We start from the raw sequence: 18816 nt of genomic DNA, 5'->3' as shown, positions 1-18816 counted from the left end.
TGGTCCTAAGTAGCTGGGAGAAGATATGGATTCCAACTCCTTGGTATTTACTTCAAAAACAACCCCGTTTGGAGTAGTGTGGGAGGAATAGGCGAGTATAAGATATGGTTACTGCCCTCTGATGGCATCCAATTTAGCTGTACTACATTCCACAGCCATTGGCCCTAGGATTTCCATCCAACAAATGCACAGAAACACTGCCTGGGGCTGAGATCAGAGCAACTCTCATGTCTCTTCTGCAGTGAGAAGAAAGAAACCATGAGGGTCTTGCCCAGAGGGTCTTGGAACTCCCACCTCCTCCTTTCTTGCCAACTATTCCGTTTACTACTAGAAGCTGAGTTTACCGTTCACTCACCTAAACAAGAGGTAGAACCTCAAAGTCTACCTTAATGTTGATATCTTCTGACCACTTAACTGTTTCCCAACATGGGAAACAAATCACTCCTAAGAGAGGGAGGTGAGAGAGGCCACCTGAGGGCCCAGAAGGAAGCACGATTGAGCATCTACTGCTGAGAGTCTTGTGAGGTAGCTGCCAGCAGATTAAATGAAATGGTACATGTGAGGCTGGACACATGAAAGGATATGTGCTACCTATTATTATTATTATTATTATTAATGACTATTCTTACACAGGTAAGGAAATGAGGCACAAAGAGGTTAGGAAACTTGCCCAGGTTGCACAGCCAGGAAGTGGGGAGCTGGGATTCAAACTCAGGATTTGAATCAGGCAAACTGCCCTGTTTCTCTCTTCTGAACACTTTGCCCCTGCCCAGTCCCTTCCTTCTTCCCTGGATGGACTCTGACAACCTGGGGAGGGCATGGTCTGTCTTTCTGCTCATGTATTCCAAAAAGGAGGTGCCACTCCCTGGCCTCAATAATCTAAAAATTATCCCATTTGGGTCACAGACAACCTTCAAGGCCTCCCACTGACGGTCAACTCCTCCATACAGGGGTGGGGTCTTTAAATTCACTGCCCTATCTCTAGGGTGAGGAACAGTGCCTGGAATATAATAGGCACCTAAGACATACTTGTTAAATGAACAAACCAACGGAAGAAGCTGAGAAGCCCAGAAACCTTCGGACCATTAGCAGATTCAGCAATGAGTCACGTGTAAGGAAGCAGACTAGCCCTTGCTCTGGCTGGTGGCGAGCTAGATAGATGGCAAATCACCCCTTTAGTTCTGAATGGGAAGACAGACCTGGTGGGGATTTCTTTCCTACATTTTAAGGCTTAGCATTCAGCTTAGTCTTTTTTGGAAACCAGTGATGGAAGGCCTATGTGGGGCCTCAAGAAGCAAAGAGTGAGATATAGTGGAAAGAGCACTGTGTCTCTCTCTTCCAACCCGCCGGCCAGCCCTCACCGGGGCAGGTTACCTAAACTCTTTGGTCCCCACATTAATGGTTATGGAGTTCTTGGTAGCCAAGAAACACTATATTCATTTTGTTCTCATGATAAGCCCAATATGGTCCCCATTTTATAGCAGGACTGTTTCAAGATCACAGACACAGGAAGTGGCAGGGTCAGGATTTGAACCTAGGCCTATGGCCTCCGGAGCCTGGCTCCCTAACGACTGAGCCACACCTGCACACTGGTAGTGTCTCTGCAGTTGCCAAGTGCATTGGTAAGGCCTCTCGGGGCTGCTGTCCTTCCGAGTGTGTTGCTCCCTTTCACCTCAGAGAGGTGGTTCTCAAGCTCGTGTGTGTGCGTGTGTGTGTGTGTGTGTGTGTGTAGGAGCAGGGTGGTGGGTGGCTTCTGGCTGCCTCCAGCAGGGTTCACATCCTGCCCCAGCCCACCCCCAGGTTCCTCTGGGAGGAGCATCACCTCTCCCGGGGGTGAGGGCAGCTGCTGGATGGAGAAGCAGAGGAACAGAAGGGAAAGGAAAGATGCTGAGCCTGGGAGAGGGGCCTGCCTCCCTCCTCCTCCTCCCTCTGGGGTCACTCTCTCCTCTCCTTGAGATGTCAGAAACCTCTCTCTGTGGCTGCTGGAGAAGGGCTGGGAGCACGAGGCTTGGAAACCCATAGCGCCCTTCCCTACCGCCTGCCAGCCGCCCTCCCTAGCTGCGGCAGAAGCTATAAAAAGCACAGCCCTTCAACAATAGGTGACATCACCCAGCAGCGGAAAGAACTGGATTCTGCCAGATGCCAGGGAGAGTTACAGCCCCCATCTCTCCCTCAGGATGGGAGCCCCTTGGGAAAGGCCTTGGGTATGTTCCGTTGGCTCCCTGGAAGGATGGGGTTAGACTCCTGAGGACCTCCTCACGCTGTTGGGGAGGGGAGGCTGGCGGGAGGGGAGGCTGATCATGAGGGACATGGGGGATGGACATCACTGGAGATTTTTCAAGGGATGGGGATATGGAAAAGGAGTTGGAAGGGGGTGAAGGCTGGCTAGATCCCTTCAGTGTCCTCTGAATGTTGTGAGACAAGTAGAGGGCGGGGGAGGGGTGGCAGCGGGTGTGCAGGGCCTGCAGGGATACGTGGGCCTGGCGTGCTGCAAACGGCATCCCTCTGGGCCCCTTGGGTCTGACTCCCTCCCTAGCCCTGTTGTGTATCACAGTGCTTGGCACATAGTAGGTGTGCTGACTGACCTCTTAACCTTGGTTCTGGGTGTCATGTCTGATGGGCAGTAAGTTGACCATGTGGTCTGGAGAGGCTCGAGGGAGGCCTGCCCGTGGAGGGGGCTTTGGCAGAGGCGGGAAGGTCAGTCAGAGGGGTCCTGGCAGCGCTGACTGGCCTCCTCGCCAACCTTGGGGGCTGCTGGTCCTCTGCCTTTACAGCCCCCCTCCCAGGACCTGTGTGAGGATGCCCGGCTCCATGTGCTCTTGGTGCTCCACACAGGATTTGCACAGAGAGTACGTTGAGATCGAAACACTGAGTGTTGGATGGATCTGAACTGTCAGCCCTTCCAGACTCCGAGCCTCAGTTTCCTCACTTAAAACTAGGGCTGTGGGTAGGTGCTCAGGGTGCTGGCTGGGAGTTAGAAGACCTGGGTTCCAGCCCTGTCTGGGATGTGACTCCCTGTGTGACCTTGGGCAGGGGCTTCCCCTGGGCCCTCAGTGTGCCCTTCTCCAGGAGGGGCATGGTTCCAGCCTCGGGGTGTCAGGGGGGTGCTGACTCCAATGCCAAGATCCTTGGCCCTGCGGCTGGGGAGGGGCAGAGACCTGAGGGGCAAAGCGAGGGTTGTGAGCAGCTGCTTCTGGGCAGCTGGACTGGCAGCCAGAGCAAGAGCTTAGTTCCTCGCTGATCTATGACGTTATCCCCTTCTCTCTGGATCAGTGGCTCCGGGCCATCCTCTCTCTCCCTGTGCCCCTAAGCCCGGTGTCCTTTCTCTTTACACCCTGACATGTACCCAAGCCATACCCTTCTCTTGGGTGCTCCCCTTCTCTCTGCTGAGCCATATTCCAGCATTTTCCCAGGTTGCCTGGGCTCCACTTCCTCCACAAAGCCCCTGTGACCACCCCCCGGCCCCTTCCCTGACCCCCAGAGCGTGCAGTGTCTCCACACTGCATACATGGTGTCCTGGCTCATGTTCGGATGGCTTGAGAAGCACAAGTCTCACTTCAAAGTTCAGCTGCTCACCCTGGTGTCCCAAGCCTTCTCTCTCTGCTCCCAACCTCCCTTTGCAGCCGCCCCTCCTGCCCACTCCCCTCCCTGGTCACCACCCCAGGACCCCAGCCACACCAGATGACCCTGTCTTCCAAGCACACCATATGAACTCTGCTATGGTCTGAATGTTTGTCTTGCCCCCAAATTCATATGTTGAAATCCTAACCCCCAAAGCTGATGGTATTAGGAGGTGGGGCCTTTGGGGGTGGGCAATAGGTCATGAGGGTGGGGCCCTCATTAATGGGATTAGTGACCTTATAAAAGAGACCCCACAGAGCTCCACCCCTTCCACTATATGAGGACACAATGAGAAGAGAGCCCTTACCTGACCATGGTGTACACTGATCTCAGACTTCAAGCCTCCAGAACCACGAGCAATACATTTCTGTTGTTTAAAAGCCACTCAGTCTGTGGTACTTTGTTATAGCAGCCCAAGTAGACTAAGACATACTCCCTCCAGGCCTTTGCCTATGTCCTTTCCTGGGCCTCCTAGAACATTTTCTCTGCTGTCAAAGTCCTGCTTCTCCAGGGTCTATTCAGACCACTAACCCCCTCTACCCTGCCTGTACCTCGGCAAAAAGTAATTCCTCTGTCCTCCCTGTGCACATAGCCCCCCGTTTGACCTTCTGTGGATGCAACGACTTCACTCTGCATCCTGAGACCTGCAGGCATAGTACTAGGTACAGACCTCCTTGCATCCTCACAGCAACTGCCTAAGGGACGTACCAGTATTATTGCTATAAAAAGAGGAGCAACACTGAGGCTCAGAGAGGGTACATAACATGCCCTTGGTCACCCAGCTAGTAAATGGTGAAGCTGAGATTCAATCTCAGGTCCAGCAGAGTCCACAGTCAAGCTGTCATTGAAGCCAGCATCCTAGGCAGGCACACTGTGGTCCAGTGTGTGTGAAGCTGAAGAGAGCCGCTTGGCTCGTGTGGTCAGGGCTGGGCCCTATGCTTTTCTTGAGCACACAGCATGGGCGTCTGGTTTATTAGTTTGGGTCCTGGAGGACGTGGCACCTGACTCAGGTGAAATAAGGTGTTGAGCTAGAACCCGGCAGGGCCATCAGGGCGAGTGACCCCTCCCACCCTCACCCTGATTCAGGAAGTTCAGACCTGAGGTGGAGCCAGGGCAGCCAGCAACTCTGAGAGCCCAGCCTAACCTGTCCCCCCACACCCAGATGGACACTGCTCTTCTCCTTCCCAGCTGGCTCCCCGGTGAAATACGAGACACCAGGAGGGGCCTGAGGCTTCCAACATGGACTCTGTGGATTCGTGTCATCACAAGACTTCATAGATCAGGAAGAGCGTGGGCTCGGGGGCCAGCAGTCCCCTACTCTTTAGTTCTGTGACCTGACCCCAGCCCTCAGCTTGGGGTGGCAATGCCTGTCGCACAGGGTGGCAATGAGGGCTAATGGCATATAGAGTGTCCAGCCCAGAGTGGCTGGAAAAGTCAGTGTAAGGCAGCCCTGAGTTTCAGGGGTGTTTGCTCTTCAATGACCAGTGACAGTGGATCAACACTTCAGCACAAGCAGGGACGGAGTGGGCTGTGGTCGCTGACACTCCTTGGACTCCCTGCACCCAGAAGAGAACAATGGACAGCACCTCCAAGTGCCCTCTCTCCCACTGAGCCCAGTCCTAACCTATACTGACCACTGAGCTCTCTAGCCCCCACCAACTCCAGCTGCCTCCTTCTCAGCCCAGGAAGAAACCAGTGTCCTCGTTGCCCTCTGGGTTTCCTCACTTGTCCTGGGCTCCATCACCCTGTGCTCATCCTCTGGCCTGTCGGTTCTCTGACCCCTGGTCACTGTCTCCGTCTGTTGAAGAAAGTAGCCAAACCTGATGGATCGTGCCCATCACAAGTTCTTGCCCTCCCTGCTCACATGGGCCCTGCCCTTGGTGATGCTGCTCTTAGGAATTCTCTTGGGTTGACTCAGGGCTTTGACCTTCAGGAGTTGGTCAAGCCCATTCTTTTAGCCCCTCCCCACCACTCCCTTTTATTAGGTACTGTGCCAGCTGACCTCCTCCATACCCCCTAATTTATTAACCAATGGAGACTATTTACTGTGAATCTCATTCATTAGTTGAGCTATATTCATTCTCTCATGCATTCATTTATCTTTCCATTCTATCCATCTATCCATTCACTTCATCCAGTCATCTATTCATCCAATCATCCTTCCTCCTTCCATTCAACTATCTATCCATTATCCATCCATTCAGTCTTCTATCCATCAATGTAATCACCCATCCAAAAATCCATTCATCTAGTCACTCATCTAGCCATCTCTCCATCCATCTCTCCATCCATCCATCCATCCATCCAGGTATCCATTCCATTGAATACCTACTATGTATTTACCATGTACTAGGCTCTGTGCTGGATGCTTGGGATTCAGAACCAAAAGGCCATGGCCTCTACTCTCAGGAGCTCTCAGGCTGGTCTGGAAAGACAGGAGACATGAGCTCCAAAGTTCCTTCTAGTTCCAATATCCTGGGAGTCTACGACCTGCACCCAGGCTATGCCAGTGGGCACTAGAGAGATGCTTGAGGCCTGATCTTCCTTCACCCGGGAACACCAGGGGCTGGAGCAGCCCCTCCTCACCAGCTCAGCTGAGGCTCTGAAATCCCCTCTTGGTTCCAGGCTGGGGTGTTGACATTGCTTAAGGGCAACTAAGGAAAGGCATGGGGCCCCTCTCCAGAAACACGGAGCCTGCTGCCAACACCTGACTCTACCTCCACGTATGAAAGTCAGCAGAGCCTGGGGAAAGGGTGGCCAGACAGCGGCTTCACATTTTACTCTTCCTGGATTCTTCAACTCCCCTCTTCAAACTCTCTGCCGCCTTTCTTCCCTCTATCTCATCCTTCCTACCTGTTCCCTCTTCCCTTTCCCTCCATCTCCCCTCTGTTCCCTCCTCTTCATTTCCCTTCTCCTATTTCTTCTCTCTCCCCATTAAGTGGTGGAACACATGGTGTTCAAATCCTGGGCCACCATTTTGGGTCCTTGGATAAGTCATGACAATTCTCAGCCCAGTGTCCTTCCCTAAAACCGTGGCTCACAGAGGACAAAACTAGATGGTACACTTGCCCAGCCTTCAAGACCAGGGCCTCTTTTCCTCATGGCTCATCCATTTCTTCCCTTTTCCCCTTTCCTCCTTGTCCATATTCCTCTTCCTATCCTTCTCCTTTTGAGACTACAGATGAGTGCCAAATCACACACTTAATCTTTTTTTTCTGATTCTCACCTACAAAGTCAACACCTCCAAATGAAATCATGCTAAAGGCACAAATAGTCCATGGATTCGCTCCCTCTGTCCTCTTCCTAACTCCCCATCCTGGGGCTAGCTGGAGGGATGACCAAGAGAGCAAGATGAAGGGCAAAGAAGGGAGAAGGAGGGAATTTAGGGAGGAAGGCCTCCAAGAAGAGGCAGGGAGGTGCCCCCATGCACCCACCCTCCCCAGGGAGCACCCCTCCTGCTCACCGACGTGTCCTCCGAGCACGAGGCAATGATGTTGTCGATGAAGGGGTTCCACTTGATGTCCAGCACGTTGCCCTGGTGACCACAGACCTTGGGGTAGTTGGGTTCAATTCTGCCCGTCTGCAGAGGGGAGGGAGAGAGAGAGAGAGAGAGAGAGAGAGAGAGAGAGAGAGAGAGAGAGAGAGAAGGGAATTAGTTTGATGACCCTGGGGTGACTTGAAAGAAGAGCCTTTATCCTGGGCTTCTATACTGGACCAGAAGGTCCTTGAGGGCCCACTGATGTCTTTGGGTCCCTGCATCCGGCTGAGCCATATTGCTCTGTGGCTGCAATCTCCCAACACCAAATGGTCATGGGGAGGGTCCCACAGCAGGGTGGTGGGTGGGGCCATACGTGTCCACATGACACCTGTGTGCAACTTAGAGAAAGGTGCCCCTTCCTCAAGTAAAAATGTTTAAAGGTAAGGTGTACCTATCCACCTGAACGACCAAAGCCTGGTGGGCAGCAGCCCTGGCAGTTACTGGGCCATGTGCCTGTACTCCCCGCTGCCTCTCAGGGCGGATGACACAGCCAGGTTTGGATCAAGAGGAGGCTCTTTCCTGCTGCTCCGGGAATAAGCGGAGAGGCCTGAGTCTCAAGGTCCACCCATACACTCTCATATGTTATCCTGCCTGGGATGTGAGCGGTGCCATTCCCAGACGCGGCATGCTTGTTCAGTGTGCATCTTAAAACACCTGTACCCAGTGCCCTGTGGCTGAAAGCATAGTCTTTGGAGCCACACAGGCCTGTGTTTGAATCACAGCTCTGCCACTTTTTAGCCTGGTGGCCTTTGGAAAGTCAATGAGCCTCAGTTTCCTCATTTCTTTTTCTTTCTTTCTTTCTTTTTAAGGCTTCAGCAACTTTATTTTCAGACACATGGATACAAAATCAGCTGGAAAGCTTGAGAGTGCAGCTGTCATGAGAGAGGTTTCTCATTAGTATTGTGAAGATTCAATGAGCTAATGTGCTTAGCAAAGTACTTAGTGTGGAGGTTGTCATCACAGTGAATGCTCAATATACGATACTAGTTATTATCCTACAGGTTAGACGACACTTCCTCCAGGAAGTTTCCCCTGATCCCTCAATGGATTAAGAACTCCTCTGTGAGCTCAGGGCATCCTGTGCTTCCCTCTATTATAGGCACCATCATGCAGAATTGCAGTCTGTTTCTATCTGTCTATGAGCAACTGAGGACAGGCTTCCTTGTCTCTCAATCTCCAGCTCCTTACAAGCCTGGCACACAGTGGGTGCTCAGTACATGACTTGAAAGACATCCTGCAGGGGGGATGAAGTCCACAAAAGATGGAACAAAGGGTGTGGGGGTAAGGGGTAGTTCCATGCTTAGTTGTCTATAAAGGCAGCAGGGAAGGGAGGGGAAATTGCAGGCAGAGGCTGTGTCTCCATTCCCAGGTCTTTTTAACATTAGCTTTGTGGGGTGTGGAGGAAATAGGGAGAGTTTTTCCAGTCACTGCCCATCTGCTAACAGGGGTTAGGTGGTCAGAGGCACCTGAGGCAGGTCAAACCTCACCGTCCTTTAGGTTCTTCAACTGAATAAGGAGGAAGACAACCAGTTTTTGCCAAGCCCCTGCTACACGTGCCTTATATCACTACTTCACCAGTGTGATGGGCAAGAGTTCTTTCAGAGTGTGCATTCTGCCATAACCTCTTCCCCAGCCACTTCTTGCCTGTATGTCTATCAGCTCATCTCCACATCATTTGACTTTTTGTGATACCGCAATGGCAAGGTGCGTAGAGGAAAAAAAAAAAAAAAAAACTAGAGAAAATGGCAGTGGTATGGAGGGTGAGGAATGAGGCAGAGAAAGAGAGAGGCAAAAGGCCTTGGAGGTTGTACTTAGAAGAACTTCACTGACACTGTACACTGGGGGAAATCAGAGGATGGAGGAAAAGGATTGGGGGTGTATTGCTCTCAGTTAAGGATGGGATCCCCTTTGACATTCCATGAGGGATGCAATTCGAATTGGAATATCTTTTTCAATGACTTTTAGGCCGTTGGACTATGTTTCTTTAGTTGAGACGCTTGAGCAGAGACCAAGCCACATGTGGCCCTGGGATTTATTAGGGTTACACAGCAGCTTCTGTAACTCTCACAAAACCCTGGGAATTACGCATGAGAAAATTAAGGCCCAGAAAGGTTAAGCCACTTGTCCAAGGTTACCCAGCTAAAAGCAAAGCTGGGATTCCCACACAGGTATGGCCCTCAAAGCTGAGCTGAATCCTACTGCTTATTGCTAGCCAGCTCCCCTCTCTCCAGCTCTGACGTCCACAGGCAGACGGGCCCTGCATTGTCTGCTTCCACAGCTCACTTGCTCTCTGACAGAGCCTCCTCTCTTTATATCTGGTCCCAAAGGCTGCCCTGAGTGGCCCCTGAGTAAAGCTATCTGCATTAAGCTTTTGGCAACCAGGCAGATCTGAATCAGTCAACAGGTGGCCATCAGCTAGCAGCAGCTTCTGGTCAGCAGCCTGCAGGTGATGTCCTGGAGGGACAGGTGAAGCCACATCACTGGAATGGATTCAGAATGGGGAGAGGTCAGGGCCCTGCATCAGGAAGGGAATTAGTAGCGGATGATTCCGACGTAATGTATCCTTACAGGTGGACCTCTGTGAATGCCTTCCCCCAAAGGGGTGTGTAATGATGATTTTCATGACTGAATCATACTGTGGGTCATGGTCATGTGCAGTGCACAACCTGCTCTGCTATATGCAGCATCCTCAAGGGGAGGGACCTCCTTTCAACCTGGCAGCTTTGATTTTCCCATTTTATAGAGTTCATATATAAAAAAAATTCTTTTCGCTGTGCCGTGCAGCTTTGTGGGATCTTAGTTTCCTGACCAGGGATTGAACCTGGGCCCATGGCAGTGAGAGTGCTGAGTCCTAACAACTGGACTGCCAAGAAATTCCCAAAATTTTGTTTGAAAGACAAGTTTCATTGCTAAGAAGCAAAGTATGAAAGCCACAGTTTTATAGAGAAACCATGCAACTTTTAAAATGCAGTTATTCACTCCAGGAAAAGAGCCGTATAAGAAAGCTAATACAATCATAGTGATAATGACTTGTGTACAATGTTTACATCATGGTAATAATGTAAATCCTGAATATTTATTTAAACACGAGTTGTGCTATAATATACTGGGAAGGCAGAGGTAGGAAAAATGTGTGTGTGTACAGTTACGAGGGGAGACAGAGCTGGTAGACAGCCAGATCCTCATCTTCCATAATAGGAAGTCAATAGACAATGTCTAAGATTTAAAAAACCAGACATAGCCGTGAAAGCATGTAACTAAGAAATACGAGGAGAAGTACAAAAAGAAACAGCTCAAAACACTGGAAGCAGCTACCTTTAGGGAGTGGGAAACGAGGGGCGTAGCAAAGTAGGATAGGGATCGAGGGTACAGGCCCTGGTGTGCTGGTAAATGTTTAACAACTGGTTTTCCAGAGGAAAAAAGGCCATGGTTTGGAACATTTGCCAATTTCAGTGGCAAATGCCCACTGTGCCTAACTTCAAGCTACCAAGGTGATCTCACCAAAAGTAGAGTTAAAAGAGACTCATGGTAGCACACCAGATAGTAGTAAGATAGTTAGTAAGGAATAAGTTTTTAATATTAGTACCTCTGTTTTTAACATCATTCATTTAATTGAAAGTTGCATAATTTAATTTTTAATAATGGTCGTGTTTAAAAACTGGCTTGCAAAACTCCTAAAAATTTAACAGTAAGCTCTCATGACCTGGTATAAGCCAACCCTCCCTTGTAGTGCTATAGGCCTTGCAGTACTATTAGACTTCATGAACTCTGCACAATTATTACTCTGATAGACATGAAAATTAAAGAACAAACCAATAAAGTGCATGTATAGGTGTTCTAAAGGAAGCTTGTTCTGAAATTTTTTTTTTCTGAATTTAAATAAATGTGAACAATCCTCTCCTCAGACCCTCCAAATGCTTCTGTTTTCTGTTCTACTTTCCAGATAGGGGTGTGACTAGAGACCAAATCCGAATCTGGTTCTTAACTGCTACCCAATACTGCCTTCTCATACTTGGGCTCAAGCCAACACTAATAGCTATTATTAATATATTAATACAGTCAAATTTATATTGATTTACAGATATCATCAAATTTAATCCTCATAACAACCCCACCTTACATCTGAGAAAACAGATGTGTAAAGAGCTTCTCAGGAGCGGAGTCAAAGTTTTGCACTGTTTTATAACTTTAGAATCACTGTTGAGATGGTCAGCTCACAGAATTGTCCCAGTGGGAGGCTTCTCAGGGGTCCTGGGGTCTAACCTGCCAGCTGGTGTTTGAACCTCAAAGAGAGCTTGAGTCTCAACAGAGCTGGGGCACAGACCTTGCTGCATGGGGTGGGGTCGGGATGCCTGTTACACAGCATCTATAATCATTAGGGAGATCTTAATGCTGTTAGGATGGGCCTTATCCTGGAGGCCTCACAGGACAAATCCAATCCCCCTTCACTGGGACAGACTTTCAATGTCAAATGTTGGATGGCAGTTGTTATGTACCCCAAGTCTTCTCAAGGAGGAGCCCAGTGCTGGGGATCAGGCCGCATGTCAAACACAGCTGAGCTGCCAAAGACAGAGTTGGGGAGTGCTGGGACATGGCCTCTCAACAGGGTGCAGGGGAGTGTGAAGCATGGCAACTTTCCCGCAGATCCATTTGACAGGGTCTCAAAGACTTTTAAAAGGTTCATAGCCTTTGAGCAATAACTCCACTTTGGGAATTTATCCCAGTCAACAGGAAAGCATACTAAGACACTCAGTGCCATGTTATTTATAATAGGGAATAATAAATGCTCAACAATGGGGCATTGCCAAAACGAATTATAGAATACCAATATAATGGAATATTATGAGGTAATTTAAATCATATTTTCAAAAAATATTTAATGACATGGGAATTGCTCAAGCTCTAATGGTAAGTGAAATAGTCAGAATCAAGTTATATATGCAAAATGATCCTTAGCCATTAAAAGAAAAATACATCAAAATTTAATAGTGGCAGGACTTCCCTGGTGGCGCAGTTGTTGAGACTCTGTGCTCCCAATGCAGGGGGCCCAGATTTGATTCCTGGTGGGGGAACTGGGTCCTGCATGCATGCTGCAACTGGGAGATTGCATGCCACAACTGGGAGTTCGCATGCCACAACTGGGGAGCCTGCCTGCCACAACTAAGACCTGGTGCAACCAAATAAAAAAATAATAATAATAATAAAAAAATTAAGAGTTGCAATCTCTGGCTAGTTGGATATGTGGTTTCTAATTCTTCCCCAATGAACATTTACAATTTCTATTAAAGATATAGATGTTATTTAAAACACACACATACACACTCACCATAGTTTTTTATTTTGTTTTTGTTTTTGGTACCCCAGGTGGGAGGTGATCACCACAGTTTTGATTGAAAACTAGTCCTCTCTGGTTTTGGTCAAACAGGTCAAACAGAAATGAGATGCAGACTGGGGTTGACCAGATCTATGTTCCAGAAGCTTCTGTGGAACACAGATGTATCTGCTTATATAGGCTTCTTTACTCCCTTATTACGATGCAGATAGTTTAGGGGAAAATAAGATCCTTGAAACTGAGTAAAATTATATAACTAATTGAAAATAGGTTTTAGAGTGCGTGTGTGTGGCGTGCGTGTGGGCAGGGCAGGCCAGGCCCTGCCCTGGCGGGTTGGTAGGTATGGCTCACCCAGCAGGCTGCCAGGGGAACGGCGCGTGCCCTGGGCCTCAGTCCAGGCTTTATCTGAACCCAGTGAAGTGACTGAGGATGAGATATTTTCAAAACAACCTGCACTACAGCTTCAGCTTCCTAGAATTTCCCATGGCTGCAAAGCTGAATTCTGTACACAGAAGCAAAATGTTTTCTTACCTGGGGTATCAGCTTAGTGAGGCAGAAAGAACAGACTGAGCAAGAGGTAGGGTTTCTAGGCCTAGTCCCAATTCACCTCACCAGCTGAATGACCTTGAACATGGCCCTTAGCCTCTCCGGGCTTCCCAGATTCCTAGACTCTGGGCTAATGCCCTCTCTGCTTCTTCGTGGCTGCCCTTTTTACTGTATGAAGCCAGGCACACCTGCAACTGGAGGGCCTTTCTTCTGGCGTACCAGGACAGAAGTTAGGGATGCACGTCAAGTCACGGGATGGAAATACTAATGATAACAAAAAAGACGATGGTGATAAAGGACCATTTGACAAGTGCTTCAAAAGTGCCTTGTGCTCAGCAATTTGTATACATCATTGTATTTAAGTCTGAAACAAAGTTTTATTAAATCCAGCAAGGACCTACTGTATAGCACAGGGAACTCTGCTCAATATTCTGTAATAACCTAAATGGGAAAATAATTTGAAAAAGAATAGATACGTGTATATGTATAACTGAATCACTTTGTTGTCACCTGAAACTAACACAACAGTGTTAATCAACTATGCTCCAATATAAAATAAAAATTTTTTTTAAGTTTTAGTAAATCCTTACAACCCTCCTGTAACAATCCATTTTCTGGATGAGAAAACCAAGCTCTGGGCCATGATTTGCCAAAGGTGATGCAGCTGGGCTGGGAGGAGTTGCAGTTTGCACTGGCTGTTGTCTGGCTATGCTGCCCTCCTATTTCAGAATGTGAGAGACTTGATAAATTAGGGGGGAAAGTCATACATCAGAAGTAGGGCCTCAGGGCTTCCCTGGTGGCGCTAGTGGTTGAGAGTCTGCCTGCCGATGCAGGGGACACGGGTTCGTGCCCCGGTCTGGGAAGATCCCACATGCCGCGGAGCGGCTGGGCCCGTGAGCCATGGCTGCTGAACCTGCGCGTCCAGAGCCTGTGCTCCGCAACGGGAGAGGCCACAACAGTGAGAGGCCCACGTACTGCAAAAAAAAAAAAAAAAAAAAAAAAAAAAAGAAGTAGGGCCTCAGAATTTCTCATAAGGTTCTCAGAAGGGGCTGGCAGGCAACTCAGCTGTGAAGACCGTTATACTTGCTCCTGAAGACTCTCACTTCCCCCACTCCGTCTCCCCCATCCCCCTCTCCGTCTCCCCCGTCCCCCTAGTGGTTCTCAAACGTTGCTTTTGTTTTAGAATCACCTGGGAAGTTTAAAAAACCCCAGTGCCCCGATGGGTACCCCATATCAATTTAATCACAGTGTCTGGGAGTGGGCAGCCAGGCATCAGTAATTTTTTTTTTTAAGATTTCCAAGTGATTCCATTGGGCAGTGAAGTTTGGGAACCACTACCCTAAAGGCTCCATCTTCTGCTGGGGCCTCAGGGAAGCACCTGCACTCATTCATTCTAGGACAGGGGCGGAGACTGTCAGTGTTACTCGATGTAGGTGCAGGGGGTGGGGTGAGAAATCAAAAAACAGTATTGCGTGTTTAATGCAGGCCCAGATAAAGCAAATAGCAAGATAAATGGTCACGTCAGGTGTTGTACAATTTAAAGGAAGCCCCAGGGCAATGGATAACCCAGACACAGGAGATGGGTGAGCTGATGGTGGCACCCCAAGCTTCCGCGTGACAGACGTTTGGGGATCCCCACCCCTCTGCCTCCGTCATCACACTCCCTCTTCCACGTGCTGCCCCACGCATCCCAGACCATCCAGGTAGGCTGCCTGCTGTCTTCTCTCCTCTGGATGGAAGTGGACATTAAATGAGAGAGTTATTATACAATGGGCACTGTAGTCCTTCTCTCCAAAGCTCTGGGCAAAGTCAGGCCCCCTGTGTCCAAGCCTCCAGGGTGTGAAGGAGGCCTCACCCTCCAGCTCACAGCCCTTGACACTTCACAAAGCCCTTACACATGCATTATCTAATTATTACTGCCCAGGGAAGGGGTGACTCGAGGAAACTTGAGTTTCCGGTCACCCCACGTCGCAGTGACATTAGAACGAGTTTGTGCAGCTTCAGAACTCTGAGTACCACTGTGGCCTTCTCAGCAGGGGTGAGAGGGGTGTTTCATGTTCCTAAATACTGGGTGTCCTTCGTCCAAGGTGCGGGTTGCTGTCACCCCAGGGTGTGCCCAATCTGCCAGCGACGGTCCCCAACACAGCTGCACACACAGGCACGCACGCTCACACATTTATACACAGCCCCCCTCCATACAAGCTTCTCTCCGCGCCACTTCTGCCCAGGCCTCTGACTGCACTCCTTCCCTCCCTCCATCCCAATCAGAACTTACTGGGCTCATGTCCCACACTTTAGTGGCCTGCTGTCTTCAGCCCGTTAATCTGAAATAACGTATATCATAAATGGGAGCCTTCTAAGGAGGACACTGGGGGGGTAATGGGTCAGTCCATTTCTCCTTGTGGGTCATCTATGTGCATGTTTACAGGAGCCTTTAGAGATAGCCATTTGGCCCAGAAGTGGACTCTCCTGGGTTTTCAGACTCCTGGGCAGTCCTCTAGGAGATCTATTTTGGGTAGAGGGCTTTATTCATGCTTGAGCTCCCAGGACTGTCTTGCAGGATTTCTGAAGTGGGTCCACTGATTTGTCCCCTTGACTCTAGTGTCTGCCCTCTGCAATTCTCTCCAATCCATCTTACGTACTGTTGCCTAATTCTTCTAGCATACAGCTCTGCTGCAATAACTATTCTACTCTGAAACTTTCAATGGCTCCCAACTATCTCGACTTTAAAAGCCAAACTCCTTATGAGACATCAGAGCTACTGTGGTCCCAGCCTGACCCCACTTTGACGTAACAGCCCACCCCACTGCACGACACACACGTGACTATACACACACCCCTAGCCTCCAGTGCTCCCGCCACCTAGATGACCTTTGGTTCCTGGTTCATCCCTGCCACCAGGCTGTGAGCACCACGAAGACAGTGACCTTGGCCCAGGCATCTTCAGAGCATCCTTCAGTGCCAGCTCATAGCAAGAACTCAAGCTGGGTGAATGACTGTCACCCTGTTTCCTACCTCTGGGTCTCTACTCATGCTGTTCCCTGAGACCAGACTCCCTTCCCTTCTTGTGCATGTCCATTTTCGTCACCCAGAAAATATCATCCAGGGAACAGACACATCCCTCTATCTTCCTCATGCCGGGAGATAATTCTGGATCCTGCTCTTCTGACCTTGAGAAATCCTAGATCTAGGGCTGAGCTTCGGGGTAGGTTCACAGTCAAATGGCAGCATGTGCAACAAAGGTTGTGATGCTCTGAAGTCAGTCACCCAGTCAGACAGAAGTTCACGGCGAGACCTCAGGAAGCCTCCCAACTTCATGACTTCCTGTTTTGATTTTTCCCCCCAGTCTTTTATCTTTGTGTTTTTCAAGCTGGAAAGGGTTTGCTGGTTTTTCCAGTCGAAATCCCTAGTGTGTATGTGCGTGTGTGCATGCGTGTGTGCGTGCGTATGTACTGGGGAAGAGTGTGGGAGTGGGTCCCCAGGGGCAGGGGAGTTTGTTTGGGGAAGAGATGTAAGGAATTCTGTTTCTCCTGGTATCTGAGCACTTGAAGATGAACTCGGTTTTCCCAGGCTCCAGGAAGAAGTGTGATGGGGCCACCTTTGTCCTTGGTCCTGGGCAGTGTCCTGTTGCAGAGCTCAGCAGAAGAGATAACAGACTCCTTGAGGCTGGGATAGGAAGAAGTTGAGGAACAGTGGATGCATGAGTGTGTGTGTGTGTGCGCACGCGTGCGCGTGCTGGGGAGAGGCCTGCCTGGGACCTCAGAGCTCATGCTGGCCCCTGTGGTTTCCTGATTACTGGCCCCTTCTTATAAAACTCTGTGCTAAAACACATGAAGAAGATAAGAAAATTCCAAACTCAGTGTGCCTGATGAATCTGCATGGGGGGTGGTTTTTGATGGGGTGTCCTGGGGGTGTGGATTTCTAGCCCTGGCTGCTCACAGGGGAGACAGACAAAGAGCAGACAAAGAGCTGGACAAAGTACAGGGTGGGCTGTGCTTTGGTGGGGGAAATGCCAGAGCACAGGAGAGGGGCAAGTACTTGAGGCTCTGAAATCCAGAAAGCCTTCCCAGAGGAGGTGTGGAAGGCCCGAAGGATTGATAGCACACAGCCAGGAACGGCGTGGGGAATGCTTAGGACCCAGAAGGACCAGCCCCTGCAAAGGCTGAGGAATATCTGGGAAAGCCAAATAAGTAGAGAGAAAGGCCACAGAGAAAGGCCCAGATCAGAGGGTTCAGGAACTTGCTGGTCTCATGAAGGAGTCTGGACTCTACCCCATGGGCCTAAGTATAATGGGGCTGGGGACCACAGAGAGAAGGAGAGTCCCTCACACCCAAGTCACCCCATCATGTCCCAGTGTCCCACAGTGGGGAAGGAGGGGAGTGAGCCAAAATCCATAGCTGTTGGAAACGTGAAAGAATTGGCAAAAAATACATAGCAGCATCTATGAAAATTGTGGGGGAAGCCATAGTTTTTCTTTTACAATTGGTAGAAAAGCAGATTTCTGGCTGTGGCAGAGAAGCAAAAGCGAAAGAGTGCTCGCACCACCTCCAGGCTGTCAACACCAGCCCTGCCCTTCTCCCCTGCCGCAGAGTCAAGAGGATAAAAATCCCTCTTTCCATTTGCCACCTGGCCCAGGGAAAAGGAGAGAAAGGTGGACCCTCCCGCCTGAAGCCCTTCCGGCAACCTCCTCACATACTTACTTCTCCTGCAGAATGAAAGAAACTCATTTGGGGCCATTATTCTCGGCCAGCCCACCTGGGGTTCGGGGAACATCACTAAAGCTCTGTTCCCAGCGGACAGGTCAGCAGCCCGGGAGTCAGGGGCCTTGGGCTCATCTCAGCTCTGCTGCTCACTGGCTGGGTGGCCTGGGACAAGTCTCTGTGTCTCAGTTTCTCCCTCTGCAAAGTGGAGACATTCTGGAGGGCTAGTGAGAACAGACACAGGGTACACTTGCCACCCCTCAGGCTTCAGGCTCTACAGCAGGCATTGCTAATAGCTCACTGCCACTGCATCCCTCCTGAGCCCTGCCATCCTTGGTGATCAGAGTGGGAAATGAGATGAAGTCTGAATGTTTGCCTAGGGCCACATGACCCCCTAGAGCTCTGACAGCTGTTTGCTAAGCCTCTGAGATCGCGGTTCCTCTCCGCATTCAGAGTTGATTCCCAGAGGTCTCTGATAAATTAATCCTCACAAATGCCTACACGTTTGCCCCTTCTCCAGGCCCACCATGCTCACACCCCGCGGAGGCACTTCAGCACTGTCCCAACTGCTCTCCTCCGCGCTTGCCTCTTCCCAAACCCCAGTGTGACTTCGGCGCTCTATAATGATCACTTGCATTATGCAACTCCTCCAGAACCTTCCACGGTTGGAACCATTTGTAGGAATTTTGGCAGTTGGGTATCCAAGCCCCCTTCCTGATTTGGGGGGACTCTCCCACTGTGTGCTGTATTGATGGGATGCAGTGCCTTACCTCCCATCGCGAGAGCTGAAATGGGGCTCCTCCTACCCGGGGTCCTCTGCTGGCCAAGGAGGGACATGTAGCCTGGCTTGGCCAATCAGACCTTCCACCCGGGATGGCCAAGGACTGATTTAACTTCCCCTGGGCCCCCAGGAGCTGACTTGGCGCTCACCTGTGTTCCAAGTCCAATTCTCCACTGCCCCCAGCTCCTTGAATCTGTGAAGGTCCCAAAACCCCTTCTGCTCAGAAAGGCCAGGGGCGACTTCTGTGGCTAGTCAGGGATCTTGACTGGGTCGGCGCCCTTATCCCTACCTCATCAGA

General features: G+C 50.0%; 1 protein-coding gene across 1 annotated transcript in view; it reads right to left on the bottom strand.

Annotated features, from left to right (window-relative positions):
• Window positions 1–18816, bottom strand: part of CORO2B (coronin 2B) — a 140548-nt gene that overhangs the window by 19801 nt on the left and 101931 nt on the right. The window contains exon 3 of the mRNA XM_081227778.1: window positions 7085–7201. Within this exon, the coding sequence (XP_081083904.1) occupies window positions 7085–7201 (117 nt within the window). The remainder of the gene's footprint in view (window positions 1–7084; window positions 7202–18816) is intronic.

The sequence above is a fragment of the Mesoplodon bidens genome, assembly GCF_964165515.1.
Source record: "Mesoplodon bidens genome assembly, chromosome: 3".
In the NCBI taxonomy this organism is placed as follows: Eukaryota; Metazoa; Chordata; class Mammalia; order Artiodactyla; family Ziphiidae; genus Mesoplodon; species Mesoplodon bidens.
The sequence above is the reverse complement of the archived record's forward strand: the minus strand, read 5'-3'. Positions and strand labels throughout refer to the sequence as shown.